The 20766-nt window shown below is 38.5% G+C and overlaps 1 protein-coding gene across 3 annotated transcripts in view; it reads left to right on the forward strand.

The window, feature by feature from the left end:
* LOC126336992 (endonuclease/exonuclease/phosphatase family domain-containing protein 1-like) overlaps window positions 1–20335 on the forward strand; it is a 120595-nt gene extending 100260 nt beyond the window's left edge. For all 3 annotated transcript variants that reach the window (XM_050001234.1, XM_050001232.1, XM_050001233.1), the window contains exons 12-13: window positions 5802–5936; window positions 15003–20335. In XM_050001234.1, coding sequence (XP_049857191.1) covers window positions 5802–5936; window positions 15003–15136 — 269 coding nt within the window. In that variant the 3' untranslated portion in view covers window positions 15137–20335. The remainder of the gene's footprint in view (window positions 1–5801; window positions 5937–15002) is intronic.
* Window positions 20336–20766: the final 431 nt, after the last annotated feature.

Consider the following 20766-nt stretch of genomic DNA (forward strand, 5'->3'; position numbering starts at 1 on the left):
CATATTTCAAAATTTTTTTCTGCTGTTACAATTTTGTATACAGATTTTGCATTTCCTCAGTTGAATTTACATGCATTTCTTTACAAAAATATCGTAACTAGCTTCTTTTTAAGCTTTGGTCAATTTGTGTGAAATCTATTGGGAAGAGATTTTCACAGTTAAACATTCATGCATAAACCAAAATCCAGGAAGCTGCATGCAGCCTTCAGTATGCTTAAATATGCCTCAGTCTCTTGGTAATTCACTTGCCATCCCTCTTCAATCATGTTACGCATAGCATCAACATTTTTTGGAACAACAGTCGATATTGATTGACCTTCACAAAATTCATCATTGTTGCAAGCATGACCATTCTTTGGATGATTTATTATCCAACAAAACTTCATGTAAAATTTACAGTTCTTTCACAACACCAGTTCTTTAAATGCTCATAATAAACACTGCTACTGTTTTAACAGTAACAAGTGACAAATTTTAAAACAATAGTGAAGTTACATCTCAATGGTGCGATCTGCTAGTCATTTGTAATTACTTAAAAAAGTGATCCTCGTACTGTACAGAAAATTGACATGGAACAGAATGAATAAATAAAGCTCCTGTTCCTATTTGTAATTGTTATATGTGGTTTAATGAAATTAGTGTGACAAATGTGTTCTTGAAACAATCACAAACACAAACAGTTTTATATTAATGGTCTGTTATATCCAGTGCTTTAGCAATTGAGAAAGTCATTTGAGATGGCCATATAAAAACTGGATATTTATCTTGTTGTTATTATTTGTTGCTGGGGGCTGTAACCCAATGATAATCTCCTTGTGACTGTCAAGTATAAAATTATATTTAAAAAAATTCATTTTCACCGTCATACCACAACATTCAGGTAAGGTGACAAACTGAGTCAGGGACGATGACAAACTATGACAGAGGTTTATTTCAACTACAAGTTGTATTTGTTTTATGGCTTTGCTAAGTTTTGATGATTTAAAAAATGTATCACAATACATATAGTGACTTCCCAAGTTAAGGAAATAAAAATTTGATTCTGTGCCAACAATATTGCCCTGTTAGAAAATGTTTCATTACTCCACCTTTACTACCATTACACTACTGGCCATTAAAATTGCTACACCAAGAAGGAATGCAGATGATAAATGGGTATTCATTGGACAAATATATTATACTAGAACTGACATGTGATTACATTTTCACACAATTTGGGTGCGTAGATCCTGGGAAATCAGTACCCAGAACAACCACCTCTGGCCGTAATATTAGCCTTGATACACCTGGGCATTGAGTCAAATAGAGCTTGGATGCCATGTACAGGTACAGCTGCCCATGCAGCTTCAACACGGTACCACAGTTCGTCAAGAGTAGTGACTAGTGTATTGTGATGAGCCAGTTGCTCCACCATTGACCGGACATCTTCAATTGGTGAGAGATCTGGAGAATGTGTTGGCCAGGGCAACAGTCGAACATTTTCTGTATCCAGGAAGGCTGTACAGGACCTGCAACACACGGTCTTGCATTATCCTGCTGAAATGTAGGGTTTCACAGGGATCGAATGAAGGGTAGCGCCACGGGTTGTAACACATCTGAAATGTAACATCCACTGTTAAAAGTGCCGTCAATACAAACAAGAGGTGACCGAGACGTCTAACCAATGGCACCCCATACCATCACGCCAGGTGATAAGCCAGTATAGAAATAACGAATACACTCTTCCAATGTGCATTCACCTTGATGTTGCCAAACACGGATCAGACCATCATGATGCTGTAAACAGAATTTGGATTCATCTGAAAAAATGACGTTTTGCCATTTGTGTACCCAGGTTTATCGTTGAGTACACCATCGCAGGCACTCCTGTCTGTGATGAAGCATCAAGGGTAACTGCAGCCATGGTCTCCGAGATGATAGTCAATGCTCCTGCAAACGTCGTTGAACTGTTTGTGCAGATGGTTGTTGTCTTGCAAACGTTCTCATCTGTGTTGACGCGGGGATCGAGACAAGGCTGCACAATCCGTTACAGCCATGTGGATAAGATGCCTGTCATCTCGACTGCTAGTGATATGAGGCCATTGGGATCCAGCACAGCATTCTGTATTACCCTCCTGAACCCACCGATTCCATAGTCTGATAACAGTCATTGGATCTCGAACAACGCGAGCAGCAGTGTCGCAATACGATAAACCGCAATCGCGATAGGCTACAATCCGACCTTTATCAGAGTTGAAAACATGATGGTACGAATTTCTCCTCCTTACACGAGGTATCACAACATTGTTTCACCAGGCAACGCCTGTCAACTTCTGTTTGTGTATGAGAAATTGGTTGGAAACTTTACTCATGTCAGCAGGTTGTAGGTGTTGCTACCGGTGCCAACCTTGTGTGAATGCTCTGAAAAGCTAATCATTTGCATATCACAGCACCATCTACCTGTCGGTTAAATTTCCTGTCTGCAGCAGGTCATCTTCGTGGTGTAGCAATTTTAATGGCCAGTAGTGTAAATTACTGCCATTCAAAACACACTCAAAAGCCAATTAAAAAATCATAACTACATTTCCATGGATGGTGTTTGACTTGAATTTCATTCTGGTTAGTGAACATGGTATTGCTTGCACATGATATGTGGGAACCATAATTCAGATTTCCATTTTTCACCATAAACAATGTAGTGTTTTAGGTCCATACCAGCATCTGTACCAGCAAATAGCACATTGCTCTCTTCTTTTTAAAAGAAATCACTAGTTTATGGCATTTAGTATTGGTGATTTCATGTGACACTGTTTTGAGTTGCTCTTCTCATTCAGTTCCTTTCATTTTTTACTAAGAAGAATTTTAATCACTAGTGTGTTATAGTGAGGTATGTTGTTGTTGTTGTGGTCTTCAATCCTGAGACTGGTTTGATGCAGCTCTCCATGCTACTCCATCCTGTGCAAGCTTCTTCATCTCCCAGTACCTACTGCAATCTACATCCTTCTGAATCTGCTTAGTGTATTCATCTATTGGTCTCCCTCTATGATTTTTACCCTCCACGCTGCCCTCCAATGCTAAATGTGTGATCCCTTGATGCCTCAAAACATGTCCTACAAAAAACATGTCCCTTCTTTTCGTCAAGTTGTGCCACAAACTCCTCTTCTCCCCAATTATATTCAATACCTTCTCATTAGTTATGTGATCTACCCATCTACATTCTTCTGTAGCACCACATTTCAAAAGCTTCTATTCTCTTCTTGTCTAAACTATTTATCGTCCATGTTTCACTTCCATACATGGCTACAGTCCATACAAATACTTTCAGAAACGACTTCCTGACACTTAAATCTATACTCAATGTTAACAAATTTCTCTTTTTCAGAAATGATTTCCTTCCCATTGCCAGTCTACATTTTATATCCTCTCTACTTCGACCATCATCAGTTATTTTGCTCCCCAAATAGCAAAACTCATTTACTACTTTAAGTGTCTCATTTCCTAATCTAATTCCCTCAGCATCACCCGATTTAATTCAACTACATTCCGTTATCCTCGTTTTGCTTTTGTTGATGTTCATCTTATATCCTCCTTTCAAGACACTGTCCATTCCATTAAACTGCTCTTCCAAGTCCTTTGCTGTCTCTGACACAATTACTATGTCATCGGTAAACCTCAAAGCTTTTATTTCTTCTCCATGAATTTTAATACCTACTCCGGATTTTTGTTTTGTTTCCTTTACTGCTTGCTCAATATACAGATTGAATAACATCGGGGAAAGGCTACAACCCTGTCTCACTCCCTTCCCAACCACTGCTTCCCTTTCATGCCCCATGACTCTTATAACTGCCATCTGGTTCCTGTACAAATTGTAAATAGCCTTTCGCTCCCTGTATTTTACTCCTGCCACCTTCAGAATTTGAAAGAGAGTATTTCAGATAACATTGTCAAAACTTTCTCTAGGTGTACAAATGCTAGAAACGTAGGTTTGCCTTTTCTTAATCTTTCTTCTAAGATAAGTCATAAGGTTAGTATTGCCTCGCGTGTTCCAACATTTCTACGGAATCCAAACTGATCTTCCCCGAGGTCCGCTTCTACCAGTTTGTCCATTCGTCTGTAAATAATTTGCGTTAGTATTTTGCAGCTGTGCCTTATTAAACTGATAGTTCGGTAATTTTCACGTCTGTCAACACCTGCTTTCTTTGGGATTGGATTCTTCTTGAAGTCTGAGGGTATTTCGCCTGTCTCATACATCTTGCTCACCAGATGGTAGAGTTTTGTCATGACTGGCTCTCCCAAGGCCGTCAGTAGTTCTAATGGAATGTTGTCTACTCCTGGGGCATTGTTTTGACTCAGGTCTTTCAGTGCTCTGCCAAACTCTTCACGCAGTATCTTATCTCCCATTTCATCTTCATCTACATCCTCTTCCATTTCCGTAATATTGTCCTCAAGTACTTCACCCTTGTATAGACCCTCTATATACTCCTTCCACCTTTCTGCCTTCCCTTCTTTGCTTAGAACTGGGTTTCCATCTGAGCTCTTGATATTCATACAAGTGGTTCTCTTCTCTCCAAATGTCTCTTTAATTTTCCTGTAGGCAGTATCTATCTTACCCCTAGTGAGATAAGCCTCTACATCCTTACATTTGTCCTTTAGCCATCCCTGCTTAGCCATTTTGCACTTCCAACGGCAAGGTCCATGGGTCATTGGGGGGGGGGGGGGGGTCATAGTGAGGTATAACTCTATTTTTTTTACAGTCAGAAGTTGCAGAAAAAACAGAGTTACTTCATATGGTAAAAAAGCTGTTAATTTTGTAGCTCTGTCAGATAAAAGCATGTCCGAGAGTGGCTGAATTGAATCAGTTGTTGATGTTTAAATAGCAGTTTCACCTTCTTGACAAGGTATCTCAGCTGTGACAAGGCACAAATCATCCTTGGTGAAAATACTGTTCTCTAATGGCATGATTGTCATAGATGGGTCGTTATTAATTTGCTAATCTCCCATTATCAACCACAAGGCATGCTTTGCTAGCTTTTGACTACACGACTCCTACACCCAAACCTGCACCCAGTGGGGTCACCTTTGTCTTCTCTTTCAGTTTCTTTCATTTTTTATTAAGAAGCAAGACCTACCACTCATCGCTTTCCTTATCCCCCCTCATTAGGATTTAGTGAGTGAAAGTGTGTGTGTGTGTGTGTGTGTGTGTGTGTGAGAGAGAGAGAGAGAGAGAGAGAGAGAGAGAGAGAGAGATTTCTAAAAAAAATGATAGTTTGCCTGAAAAGCTATTGTAAGTTTTTGAACTGTCAGTAAGTAAGTCAGCTGTGGGCATCTTGCTGTATTTTCTAATTTTGGTTTTTTATTTCATTCTATGACCATTTTGTGACACTGATGCCTTAAATGTGTCACAGGAGTCATAAATAAATAAAACAGTCAGATCATAAACATCTTTGTTGTCTCATGAATGGAACCTAAATTTCAGGAATACATGCGAGATTCCTCTCATGAAACCTTACATTATGAAACAAAATATATTGGCTACCATGTCAGATATGATTTTAAAAAATGTTAAAATATTTATGAAGATACTTAACTCCTCTGGAAGTAAATTGAATTATGTAAGTTCTTAGTGTCTTAGTTCATAGTGTTTAACTAGAACTTGTAGATTACTAATTCAGATTTGAAACATTGTAATAATCCATCCCATATTTTTACTGCCATAAGAATTCTGTAGTGCATAAGAAGTTTGAGTCACCAAGTCATGTTAAGTCAAAAAAAAAGATTGTTTTGTTATGTGATTTAATTGGATTTCTTTATTCTCTCCACAGAGATGGATGATAGTCTGAAAGTACATTACAGGACGATAATTCCTACCACAATTTCTACAAATGCTAATGAGAATCCAGTGGTAAAATATGCAGATAACATCCTTCTTAACAAAAATGCACAATCACTGTTTACAGGTAATGGTCTTTCTCTTCTCCATGCTTACTCATTCATCTTTTAGACTAATGATGTCCCCATTTTTTTGAGAAATAAGTGAAAATTATTTCATAAAAGTTCCAGTTTTGGTCAAAACAGTTAGTGTCCCAAAAAAGAAAAAAAGAGGATGAAGGAAAACTGTGAATTTTTTGCAATAAGAAATAAGTACTGGCCCCTAGCCTGCTGCAGGTATTTTTTCATTTGACACAATTTTATTGGTTGGAATATCAGTTTTTTATGCATATTTAATCAATTAACTTATCAGTTGCATCATGAGGCTAAATGCCTCCAACTCCAGACCATCAAACTTAAGGGAAATCTAAGGTGTTTATTAATACTGGATCTTTGGGCCTCCATATTAATAGCAGGTTACATGTGGTAGTCAGTATTGTGGTGTCAGTATGATAGTTACTCCCAGAAATCTACTGCTTTTTGGTTTTGTGAGAATTTTATGCTTGTTCTAAAAGTCTGAGGTATTATATCATCTCTGATCAGTTGCTTTTTGCTTGTAATTTACATGTTAATAAACAGATATAAGAAAAACAAATTGCTGATTGCATCTACTGTAGAAATTATTTAAAAAATGAGCTATTGGAAGAGGAGGATAAAAAAGACATGGTCTACACTTTTAACAGGAAGGGGAAAGATTGGTATCTGAAGTGACAGCAAGAAGTGTAGGGGGAGGGTGTACTGTTACAAGCAATTGAATTCTTTATATTACATATGTGAGATGTAAGCTTTCTTGTCTAAGCACTTCATTTGTACAAACTGATTTAAACGTGGTCCAGATGAATGAAGTGTCACACATAAAAGAAACAAGTGTGAATGAGCCTACTGTGATTCATCAGAATGTTAGAGGACTAAAAAACAAAGTTAATGAACTACTTCTCTGTTTACGTGATCTAGAATGTCTTAAGGAAGTTGATGCATTAGGTCTAGGTCTGTCTAACTGCCAAATAAATATAGAAATATTTTGTGTTAAACATAAAAATGAGGAGTTGTCATGTAATTTAAAAATAATACTGAGCTCAAATCTATTGGAAACCTGTAATTTTCTTGTGAACTGCTGTTAACGGAAAGGCCGTGTATAATTGTTACAGTATGGCCGTGTATAATTGTTACAGTATATAGATTCCCAGTGGGACAGTTCAAATGTCCATTGGAATATTTGAATCAGTATTACTCCACTCAGAAAAAATAGGCTGTGGAAAGCTTAAAAGCAATTAATTAACAGTTTGAAAATGCTACATAAGGCCTATAACCTCAGTTATATTTTTAATTTCCTCAGCAGAATTACATAGCAGAACTACTACTGGGGCACAAGAAAAGGTGGATAGGCTCCTGTTTAATTAAAATACTTTGACAGAAAAGTGGTTCACCGGCTGTCTTATTCTGCCTTCCTGAGCACCTTTAAAAATTTTCCCAAAAATTTTATCGTGAAAACATATCCCTGCTCATTTTAACATGCAACTTATCTCTCACTCCCACAAGCTCCCCTAACTGTATCTCGCTCACACCCGTTAGTCCATTGCTGTAAGCCACTCGTACCCATCCACTCTCACTTGCTTATTCTCACTCACTCAGCCCACTCATTGTCATCATCTCTTTGTGTCTCTACTATCTCCTGTCTCTCAGCCACAGTCTCCTTCATTTTGTACTACTACTACTACCACCACTACCTACTACTGCTGCTGCTGCTGCTGCTGCTGCTACTACTACTACTACTGTCATCTCCTCTCACTGTCACTGTCTCCCTGTTGCTCTCTCCTAATATTGCTTTCTCATTCATTCCTTCCCACTGCTGCTTTCGGTTCTCACTGTCATTATCTCCCTCTTCCTTATTATCACTGTCACAGACTCTGTCTCTCATTATCACCGGCTCCACTTTCTCCGTTTCTTTATTCTTCTCCACCTCGTACTGTCTACCTCACTCCTGTCCTAGCATTGTTTTGTTTTTGTCACCTATGTTCCACTGCTAATGCATCCCTCCTTTGCTCATTCTATACAACCACCATCTGCTATCTTCCAGTATTTATTACTTTTATGTCTCCTTCCCACTACCAATGTCTCCTCCTCTCTCAGATAAAAAAGTGGGAATAAGTTCACATGCCAAAATCTTTGGAAATTTTTTAACAGTGCTGAGGAAGGCAGACTGAGGCATCTGGTAACACACTTTTTAGTCAAAGTATGTTAAACAGGAGCAACTCACCATTTTTTATGCTCTGATAGGAACATTTTTCCGCTAGCTCCCTTCTTTTCTCTGCTGCAGCAGGGCATATCACTCATATGAAAAGAACTTTCTGGCTCACAAATTTATGGTAGTTTCCTTACATGAAATTAAAACACAAAACTAATTGTATTCTTCAGATTGGATTTTATGTGCACAAAAATTTTTTCATGTGGTGCACATGGGTGTTCCCAGAACCCTTCTGATGATAATGGAGATACTTCACAGCATATTTCTCCATGCTACATACTATAAACTACGGTTTTTGTTTCGCACCGAATTTTTACCTGTGTGTTTTAAGTGCACAGATAGGGTAACTGTAAACCTCTATATCTCAGAAACAGATAAGGATGTAAAGAAAATTTTTCAGGCTGTTAGAGATCAAGACCTTAGGAATCGGTCATAAAAGTTACAGCCATTTGTTGTGAATAACTGTCTTGAAATCCACAGCTCAGTTTTGGTACCCAAAAACTATGTTTTTGGGGTGTATCTTGGTAACAGATAAAGATTTTTAAATTGGAAAGATGGAATTTCTAGATAAATGCCTAGAGAATTTACCATTGAAATTTTAGCAATACCCTGTGCTTAATTATTTAGATATGAGCTGCTGACAGCGAAAAAATGGTGTAAAAGCACTACTTTGGGTTTTCTCAGGAACTACCTATAAACCAAGTGGGCCTCCATAAGTCCCTTCAGGCACACTGTATGCCACATAAAATGCAAAAAGAACCAACCAATTTGCTCCATTTGCCTAAGCAGGAGGAAGTGTATAATACTCATACTTTGACCCTGTATTGTAGGATAGTTACTGTAAGATGGCCCTTGTGTTGGATATACCCATGGTACCTAGCTTAAGAGCTATCCAGAACACTTGACCCTGCCTTAATCTCACTAACAGAACATGAGGTATGAGCCCTGGAGAAATCCCATTTTTATATGCAGCATTTTGGGAAATGATGGTAATTCATCCCTAGCAATAGACAGCATTTTTGTTGGTGAACACTTAATAAGTGATACAAATGTTTATACTGTAGTGAACGGCCTCTCTGACCACGATGCATAGCTAGCTGTACTGAACACTTGTGTGATTATGTTGTAGTGATATAATGGAAAACAATTAGAGTAATTAATGGATGGACATCAGAAAATTTCAAGGCAGCTTTACAGAGAGATAATGGGAGGGATGTTTATAATGTGACAGTTGTAAATTCTGAATTTGATACATTTATAGAAGGGTTTGTATTGATCTTCAACAGCTGCTTTCCCAAGAAAACGATAAAACATGCCACCACTGACATGTTTTTAGAACAAAAATGTAGGAGAGTGAGAGGCTGAAAGACTCTCGAAAGAGGGGCCTGCAGGAATCTGTCTGTTGTGCATGTTGCGTTGTGCATGTTGCGTTGCTTTTATAGTTCTGTTTTTGATCCTGATGATGACTGAGCTAGCAGTTGTGTTACCACAGAATATAATCTCGTACTGTGGAAAGCTGTGGTACTGGGCAAAGTATACAATTCAAACAGTGTGAAAGCTTGCTTTGTGCGCAGTTGTGTGTGTCTACCATTTAAAATCATGTTGAAGCCACATGCCTAAAAATTGGTTTCCAGTGAATGTGTAAGTTTGCTGGATTTTGTCACAGAGGTGTTGAAGACTTCCCCCTCAGAACTTATTATCATGCTGATTAGTCATCCTGTTTGATTACTAATACTGCAGTCGCACAGAGTCACTGTTCAGATAGTTTTAGTAGTTAGCTTAGTTTCTTGCAATTAAAGTTAAATTTTCCTAATGATGTTATTACTGATTTACCGTTATGTGGCACTGCTGCCTATTGACCTCTCGGCATGCTGTGCAAACAAAAGTATCTTCACATGTAAATTTCCAGCCACATATGTTTCTCTGTGTTAGAATGATCACCATGACTGTTGGTTTCATAACCATTGTGACACAGCTTATTGTTGCCCTATATGACATGAGACACAGATGAGGAAATTACACAATTTATAATAAATCACTGATACTTACACTGCTGTAAAACACACAACTTCTGTGGTGAGTGCTTTGACCACTTTTTGCCAAAATAAAGCAGTTTTCCTTTTTTGCAGGCCACATCTCTAACACTACAATGGCATTCATTGCCGAGCTCATGCACAAATCTCTTTAATAATTATACCACACTCCACCCTCTCCAGAGAGTCAGCTATTGATATAGTGTCAGGGTGGGCAACAATAACACACTATGCTTAAATACCAATTCTCAAAGACAATAGAAAAACAAGAAAATATGTGGTGGGGATGGAGGAGTCAAATACCTAGTCCCATGAAAGTAGATGTAGTTGGTAAATGACCACAATGCCATACCATATAAATTAAGCAAGAGATACAGAAAGACATGAAAGTACAATCCATGTTAGTAGAATTCACATACATATGCGAGTATACCTGCAGTGCAGCCTGTCAAAAGAAATATAATTACAATTTTAATCATTTTGACATCAATAAGACAAGGAAAGCAAGCAAAATTCATTTAAGTCTAACATATTTCCCTACACTATAATTTGTATGAGAGAAAGAATGAAAATTTTTCAAAGGAAATACACAACAAAAATACTATTAAGTCCCTGAAAATGAAAGTACAATTAACTGCTCAGTGCACAAAATGCATCCACATTACATATCATTGATAGTAACAAGAAAACTAGCTGCTCTTGGCTGTTCCACACACAGCTCTGCACCATCGGGCATTAACACTGATAAGTGGGGAAGGGGGGTTTTTCGTGGCACCACCTCGGTTACAGGTACAGGCTTGGCAATCATTGGCACAGCATTCAATGTTCCCAATTTCCAACCATCAGGTTAGCACAGCTGCCTTGCAGTAAACCACCCTTGGTATAATAGATAGAACACTAAATATCACTATTTCGACTGTCTCTCATCCTGCCCCAAAAGGAGAAATATCCTCCCCACCATCTTCCCCACTCCTCTCACAGTGTTATCCCACGACCCACCCGTGCACCCACGCACCCACCCTGTGCACTCTCCTTGTCTGTCACTACTACACCCCTGCTCCCCACCCCTTGCCTCATATTCCTGCAATAGACCCATATAGAAGGCCTGTCTCATACATCCTCCCACTATCACTTACTCCAGTTGTCACTGGCATCTCCTACCCCGTCAAAGACTGGGCCACCTGTGAAAGTATCCATGTGATCTACAAGCATCACAAAAAGTTTTGCATCACCTCAGTTCTAAGAGTTCTGGAACCTGTAAAGAAAATTGGAATAGATATCAACATAAACATCATTTCTGCCCTTTTTATTGCTCATGAAAACCACACATTTCATATTGTACCACTATATAGCGACACCTTCAGAGATGGTGGTCCAGATTGCTGTACACACTGGTACCTCTAACACCAAGTAGCACATCCTCTTGCATTGATGCATGCTTGTATTTGTCGTGGCATACTATCCACAAGTTCATCAAGACACTGTTGGTCCAGATTGTCCCACTCCTCAATGGATATTTAGCGTAGATCCCTCAGAGTGGTTGGTGGGTCACGTCGTCCATAAACAGCCCTTTTCAATCTCTCCCAGGCATGTTCGATACGGTTCATGTCTGGAGAACATGCTCTAGTCCAGCGATGTCGTTATCCTGAAGGAAGTCATTCACAAGATGTGCATGATGAGGGCGCAAATTGTTGTCCATGAAGACGATTGCCTCTCCAATATGCCGCCAACATGGTTACCCTATCAGTCAGAGGATGGCATTCACGTATCGTACAGCAATTATGGCACCTTCCATGACCACCAGAGGCATAGGTCGGCCCCAAATGCAGGGAACCTCCACCTTGCTGCACTCACTGGACAGTGTGTGTAAGGCGTTCACCTTGACCGGGTTGCCTCCAAAAACGTCTCTGATGATTGTCTGGTTGAAGGCAAATGCGACACTCATCAGTGAAGAGAACATGATGTCAGTCCTGAGCGGTCCATTTGGCATGTTGTTGGGCCCATCTGTACCGCACTGCATGGTGTCGTGGTTGCAAAGATGGACCTTGCCATGGAGTCGGGAGTGAATTGCGCATCATGCAGCCTATTGCGCATAGTTTGAGTTGTAACATAATGTCCTGTGGCTGCATTAAAGGCATTATTTAACATGGTGGCATTGCTGTCAGGGTTCCTCTGAGCCATAATACTTAGGTAGCGGTCATCCACTACAGTAGTAGCTCTTGGGTGGCCTGAGCGAGGCATGTCATCGACTGTTCCTGTCTCTCTGCATCTCCTCCATGTCTGACCAACATTGCTTCGGTTCACTCTGAGATGCCTGGACACTTCCCTTGTTGAGAGCCCTTCCTGGCACAAAGTAACAATGCGGACACGATCAAACTGCAGTATTGACCATCTACGCATGGTTGAACTACAGACAACAAGAGCCGTGTACCTCCTTCCAGGTGGAATGACTGGAGCTGATTAGCTGTTGGACCCTCTCCATCTAATAGGCACTGCTCATGCATGGTTGTTTTCATATGTAGGCCTGTTAAGTGATGTCTCTGAACAGTCAAAGGGACTGAGTCTGTGATACAATATTCACAGTCAACGTCTATCTTTAGGAGTTCTGGGAACCAGAGTGATGCAAAAATTTTTTTGATATGTGTGTAAACTTGGCTGCAACTATTATCTTGCAGTGTATTTGGGCATGGCGAGTAACAAGCTGTCTGTCTGCATGAATGGCCACTGCCAAAATGGGAACTCTTTCTACAACACATCCTTCATTCCTGTAACCCCTCTGGCTGCATTCACCAGTGCCCATCCTTCTCCCACATGTGTCTTCCCCTGCTTCCACTCCAGCGCGCACACGCACACACACACACACACACACACACACACACACACACACACACACACACACACACACACACACAAAAATCCCTCAGTGCACCTACAAATGATTACCTCCTCTCTACTTCTCTGCAGTCCCCCCCCCCCCCCCTCCTCCCCCATTTCACAGCACAGTGTCCCAATGCTGCACCTAACTGCCCTACCCTGTCCCTGCACATGCAGACAGGCAGTACCTGCCTTCCCTCCCTATAACTTGCCATCCATCCCCATTCCCAACCAACACTTCTTCCACACCCCAACTACAGACCACAGCTGGATTGCAGCGAACACCAGATGCAGTCGCAGTCAGTCTTAGCGCCCCTTGGCAGTGGCCATGTGCGTGTGTGTGTGTGTGTGTGGGGGGGGGGGGGGGGTTGTCGTTGTTGTTGCTGTTAGCATGTGAAAGAGATCTACTTCTGAAGGCATTCTCCTGAAAGGTGAAAATATTTCTAGTGTTCTGTTGCATGGTGCCTATCTGCAACTCACTGTCTCCTCTATGTGGTGAGTAGCAATCTGTCCTGACCATATTGCCACGTTGTTATTCTTCCATCCTGTAAATGAGTGTTCTTCAATAGCTATGGCTTCTTCTAAGTTGTTGTATTTTGTTCTGGTATTAAGAGGTGGTTTTAAAAGTTCTCAGAACCACCATGAGAAGTCAGCACTAGCGCAACGAGTTGTTCATATTATATTGCTTGGACTGTTGCCTGTAAACATGTGCCACGTCAGTGCTCTCGTGGAGAGAGCTGTGGCTGTGACATGGCTCTGTTGTTGTTATTCCCATGTAGTGATTTGCGAAGATGGAAAAAATCGAAATTCGAGCAGTGATTAAGTACTTCATGAAGAAAGGTGTGAAAGCTAAGGACATTCATGCCAATTTTCAGAATACATTGGGGGACTCTGCTTCCTCATATTCAGCTGTTAACAAGTGGACAAATGAATTTAAATTTGGTTGGGAGAACTTAGACGATGATCTGTGTAGTGGCCAGCAGAGATGTATCACTACTTCAGAAAGCATTGCAAAAGTGCACAAAATGGTCATGGAGAATCACCGATTGAAAGCGTGTGAAATTGTACATGCTTGCCAGATGTCATCTGAAAGGGTATATCACATTTTAACTGAAGAATTAGAAATGAAAAACTTATCTGGAAGATGGGTGCTGCAACTCGCAACGTGCGCCCGCACACGTGCCATCACCATGACAAACTTACACGAACTAAGGTATGAATTGTTGCCACGCCCTCCTTATTCAGCTGATATGGCTCTGTCAGACTTCCATCTCTTGCTAAAACTGAAAATTTTTCTTGGTGGACAAAGACTCACTTGAAACGAAGAACTGAGAGCCGGAATTGACAACTATTTTGCAGGCCTGGAGGAAACTCATTTTTGTAATGGAATCAAAGCAATGGAACATCATTGGACCAAATGCATTAATCTACAAGGAGACTACATTGAAAAATAAAAAGACCTTCAGTGATGTAAGTACTTTTTTTCTATTCTTATCCGAGAACTTCTCAAACCACCCTCGCAGTTGTTTCAACTGTAACTATATTTATTCTGCAGCTCTGTCATTCAGACAAACTTATTGCAAAAAATGCTTAATGAACATATTGGAAATCACTGGCTTAGAATGGACAATACTTTGATGAGACTAAATGTCTCTCATAATCAGCTGTGGAAGTAACCTCTCACCAGAAAAGTTCAGATACAAACAATGCTTCGTATGCGGTGACAAAGTGAATGTGTTGCCCCTAAATATTTGTGTTATGTGAAGGCTCCAGAAATTTAATCCTTATATTTTAATCAAATACTATCAGTCTTTCTCTTTGTTATGAGGAATTTCTTTCATTACTACTGATTTTATGTTTTATTGTGTAACTTGGTTCATGTGGCTTGCTCTGCAGTGATATCAGAAAGTAGTAAGTGTTGGCAACAAACATTTTATTTCCAGGTGTTTGGGGTATTGTGAGGCAAGGTCTGTCACATCTCGCTATTCCTAAAGGATGGCTGTGGGGTGGCTGTGCCACAGAACATTGCCCGGTGTGGTGTGAACTTTTCACAGGCACTACTGTGCAGCACAGCTGAGTTGTAACACATCACATTCTCCTGAAGTAAACAGAGATATCATATTGATAGTTAATAATATTTATCATATGTTTTTCTCTCAAATAGTTTATGTTCGTAATATTTAATTTCATCATTCCACACACAATTAGTGCCACAAATTATATATGTATTTTCTAGTTATTAGAAATACTAAATATGTAGCAGACAATAGTTGTGCAAGGCTCACCACAGATGAAGCAAATAACAAAGTAGTTTTGTGTTGCACTTGAGGGAAAATGCACAGAAAAATAATTTAAGATGCAGGAATTTTGTGATTTGCATTGCTGATCTTACTTATTGCATTGTTGATTTATTGTATAATATTTATTGTGGAATTTGTGTGTGTGTGTGTGTGTGTGTGTGTGTGTGTGTGTGTGTGTGTGTGTGTGTGTGTGTACGTACGTACGTACGTACGTACGTGTACGCATGCGCGGTTGTGCCCACATGTGCATGCCTACACACGAGCACGCATTGGTGTGTGTGTGTGTGTGTGTGTGTGTGTGTGTGTGTGTGTGTGAGAGAGAGAGAGAGACAGAGAGAGATTGATTTTCTCTCCTGCTTGTTTTAAGTGTGTGTGGTATCAGATTGTTCTTGCCTTTGTAAGTTTCACAGTATTATAAGTCTTCCCATAATTGTCTAACAGAAATATATTTTATACTCGTGTATTGTTCTGTCTGGAAGATAAAGTATCGAGAAGTAGATGTAAAGATGCCATTATCTGTGATAGATTTTGTAACACAGTGTAATGGTTCATAGACTGAAATAACTCCAAACTTCACATCACATTTAATATGCATATATAATCATTCAATCTCATATAATTTACCAGATTTTATTTCAATTAAGAAGGGAGAAGTCATACCTCGATCTACTGATATTTATAATACTATTTTATTGTAGGTGACAGTCTTCAGTTAACTCTATGATGCAAAATATTTGCTTTGGAAAGCATCATGACTTTTAAATTGTTAAGACATTTTAGATTTCACTGACAGGTGCTCTTACACCAATCAAAAAGTCTTCCTGTTGTGCGTAATTTGTCATGCTTTGTGATATTGTAGTTGAATTAATGATTTGTAGTTTTAATTTATATACTGTATTCATAGAATATGTAGTGCAAAACCAGAAACAATCAAGCATATTTTAAATTTTGATGCTGAGAAACATTTATTTCACTATGTAATGTGACACAGTGGTTGAGAACCAGAATTTTGCTCTTGAAAGCAAATGCTAAACTGCCAGTGCATCCTACTGTCGTCATTCACTATAGTTTGTACAGTAATTGTCTGCGAGGGTATTCAGCCTGTTCAGACATGAAAACTATTATATTATGTGTTGTGAGTCCTTTATTGATCAAGGCTTTTACTGTTAAGAATCTATATTGCTGATGTTGCCATCATCTTCATTGGTCACATAATCTTGCTCACTGTGTTTGAATTACACACACTCAAAATACTCACACACTTATATGGAAAATAATTAATTACAGGCAGCTGCAAGGGGGGACTTTGGGAATTTCTGATCATTCTCTTGAATTTCATAGTAAGTGGTGTACCAACGATTTTTCCAGCTTTGTTTTTCTTCCATCATCTCTCTTATTTCTGGCATGTCACTCTGGGAGAACTCCAGCTTAACATTATGTGTAATGCAGTCTACGTACTTGTACATAACAACACCACAGTCACTTTTGTTGCTTTGCACTGGGATATGCTTCACACGCCAGATCTCCCATATGTCTTCACTAAGTGGTTCAGTTGGTCTCTGTGCAGCTTCTTGGTACAAGTAATTCTATTTAGTTAATTAACTTGACTCATTCTCTTATCCCATATTGTCATAATACAGGAATGCCTGCTTTTGGAAATAGACAGCTGCCACACATCAGTCAGTTCCCAGATGAACAGGAAAAACAAAATGTCAAGTTTGAATACATCTGTCTGGTCAATTTTTTCATGCTCTGATAACCACACTTAATAATATTTGGGAAGAAATGTGTTGTATGCATACCTTTCTGGTTCTCTGTTCTGTCTCCCTGTTTGATTTACAAGTTTCATGTATAAATTCACAGATTTGATTGTTGAGTTAGTTTGTCCCAAATAAAATAACTAAATCAGAAAGAATCATCAGCGAGCGAAACCCTTCACCCACCATCTCCATCTTAGTGTCCTTGCGTTAGTCGTCATAACCCTCTGACTCGCCAGATAAGTGAGATGTATTTCAGCAATTTTAGCAGTCATCACATCATACTCTTGTGGAATATCTTCAGGAAAACTGTTAGATACTATCCTTTGATAGTGACTTCCAACTGTATTTCATTGAATAAATGTAGTAATGTGACCTTCTCCATACTGCTTTTTTAGAGTCTCATTTCTCTTATCCTTTCAGCCTCCAAATATTCAATATTTTTGGGGTGTATAGGTTTCGCCTGACCAGTTTTCCTCCCACCGAACTACTTGCATCATTCTCCTTCAACACGCTGAAAACATAAGTTTTTTTGGAAACATGCTGTAGCTTTTAAATAAGATTATGTTTTCTACGTGTCTAAGAAGAATGATATATGTAGTGCAGATGGAGTACAGTTGCTACTGTGGTACGTAGATAAGAGGGTTCAGAAATATAAACATTTTAATTTTTTTATTTTGTAAAGCTGACGTAGACGGTAATGTCTAGTGAAACAACACGTGGGACAAATGAAACTAACAGTACATGATCATTTTTCTTTTCTTTTACATTAGTTACTCAAAAAGAAAAATCAATTAACAAGATTAAGAGGTTATAAAAATATTAAATGCAGCAGTTGCAGTTTAGGGTTTATAGTCTGGAGACACTTACATTCTTGAAGACTATTAGTTATAATCAAAGTTAAAAGCAGTTTGCAATGTAGTTTACTCCTATTTGTGAAAGGAAACTGAAGACTTGTATTCCTTTATCATGCCATATCTGATTGTTAAAGTTAGTAGCTAGAGTTTACAACTGATTTTTTTTATATGAAATGCTCATTGCTATTCTGTCAGCTTTACTCCAAATAACTGGAGGCAGGGGAGAGGGGGAGGGAGGAGAGAGAGAGAGAGAGAGAGAGAGAGAGAGAGAGAGAGAGAGAGAGAGAGAATGTGCTTGTGTGCTGCAGTGTACATGGGAGCTCATGTGTATCTTAAGCGAGCATACATGCATTCACACGTAGGAGCATGCACACATGTGGGAACATGCATGTGTATGTGCTCTGAAGCAGATGTGCAAATGCGCATGCACTTTGTCTTTCTCTCTTGGTATAGTTTCTCGCGAAGTTAAATCATCCTAATGAACCTATTACATGCACATGCATTAACACATGGGAGTGCGCATGCTCATCCACATGTGAGAGCGCACACATGTTGTCAAGCACACATTCACGCTCAGAAGAAGAAGAAAATGCCTTGTCTCATGCAACGGTTCCCTGCAACTAATGGATAAAAAGTTTAGTTCACAGCAAAACATGAACAGGGTTTTTAATGAACCAATTATTTATGTTAACCACAAATGAAAATTAACTGATTAATACTCAATCTGTGGCCAATATTTTCTCAAATAAAGTTATGAAAATTAAATGTAAAAATATTGTTTGAATGATCTTATTGTAAATGCTTAAAATTAAGAATCTTTGTTGGTACGTAAATACAATAGGTGCTCATAATTCAACATGTTTTTGCTATAAGATCTTTTGAAAACAATAATGGCAGCTTCTCTGTATAGTAGACCTAATTGTCAGTACAAAAGCTTTTTGTAAAAAAAGATGGTGGCATTGACTAGAGTAATAAAGAGAAAGAGAGATGGGAAAGAAAATCAGTATATAACAATTAACACATACCATAAGTATGTAAATACAAGGAGACCTTGCCAAAGAAAAAAAAAATGATATTACGGCATAAGCAAAAAATTACAAGTCCTAGTTTCTCTTTGGAGATACATACAACAGTTTACTTCGGTACATTTAGTAAAAGAAGTGTCAACATACTGTTGTATTTTTAAGAGTGGAGCTGTAGGATATGACTAAAAAGACAATATAATTTACTTTCAAACCAACACTCATGTCACGAACTGTCCCCCCTTCTTCAGAAAAATGTTGTTAACTTTTAGCTACAGTTGGTTTCAGTGAATCTGTCATGCTTTGTAAAATACTTTCTGACTGACTAGCATTTGGTTTTGGTTACTAAAGATTAGTAAGCACCACATGGGTAGATGGCAGGAACAAGTGGGCTGTGAGTAATCCAAGAATTGTGTTGTTAAAAATGTGTTCAGGTCAATAATATGAGGACAATGTTGCTTTAAGTTTGTGTTCAAGATATGGGCTGTGCACTTGTATACATAGTTTACAATCATGAATTATATCAAAGAGAAGATTTCTCTGGATTGTTAGTACAGGGCTACTACAAATGATTCACTCATTGTCATAGCTCTTTATTTTCCAAAGTATTACATGTACAAATATGATTGGTGCATTAATAGAACCATAAACCCTATACAGCTTCATCTGCAACACTGCACAGAAAACATTAACATTCGGTAAATCTGTTTCATTTACCACAGTTTCATGAGGATTTTCAGTGCCCCATAGTCACATATTGTGGCGATTAACATTTCCATATAAATGCAAGGTTGCTCTATTGCTGAATATCACCTTGAAGGCAAAATGTTTATCCTCTTACTTTGTCACCGTTTTGTCAAGGCATTGCACTCATAACATCAACTACTGGGTACAATGCAAACTTTGAGAGTTTACAGTTCTACTTGAGCATCAGTCATGACTGTAAATATAATATTTTGAAAAATATAGAACTTTTAAAGCAAATGGATTATTTATAGTAACCCAGTACGTATGCACAGGTGTCTGTGCTGTTTGTTCACGAAACCGACTCACTTTAATTAAGTTTTAGGCATTCCAGACATGCATACATAAACACTCAGCTGAAACAATGTGTTGAATTGTGTTAGAAATAGGCTACTCTTTTTACAGTGGAAATGTTTGGAATGTTAGAAATAAGAACTGTTGCTTATTATTGTTGCTGTTGTTACTATTTTTTAAAGTGACTTAGTATGGAACAGTTATAATTATTTTAAATTCCAACACTGCATGCAGTCAGCTTTTTAACTGTTATTTGTTAAATGTAAATTGAATTAATAACAGAATACTACAGTTTGTTCATATGAATTTCTTGTAAGCTCCCATCAGAAACTACACCATTACAATAGTGCTGTGGCTTATATTCTGAAGTTATGTTATCTGTAAGATTTACTGTTTTAACAAGTGAATTGCATAAACTAAAGTGGCAGAGGATTATGACTAAAAAGTAATGTAACTGTAAGGAAGTGTGCTGTTAACAGTATTCACAATAAGGAGGCTGTGAAATTGGCATGTTAGCCAAGAATGACAAATAACTGAAACTGTGTGTAATGTGTTCTTACAGCATTCTTCTGACCCTGTTGTTATTAACTTTTGTTACTGTATTCAAATGCAAATCTGAAAAGATTTTGTACTTTGTTTTTTTATGTAGAATGTTATTAAAATTCTGAATATCAAAAAATAACCCTTTTTTTCCAAAATGTCAAAAGATTGCTGGAAAAGCCTGAAGAATTAA

This window comes from Schistocerca gregaria, chromosome 2 (assembly GCF_023897955.1).
Source record: "Schistocerca gregaria isolate iqSchGreg1 chromosome 2, iqSchGreg1.2, whole genome shotgun sequence".
Taxonomy (NCBI): Eukaryota; Metazoa; Arthropoda; class Insecta; order Orthoptera; family Acrididae; genus Schistocerca; species Schistocerca gregaria.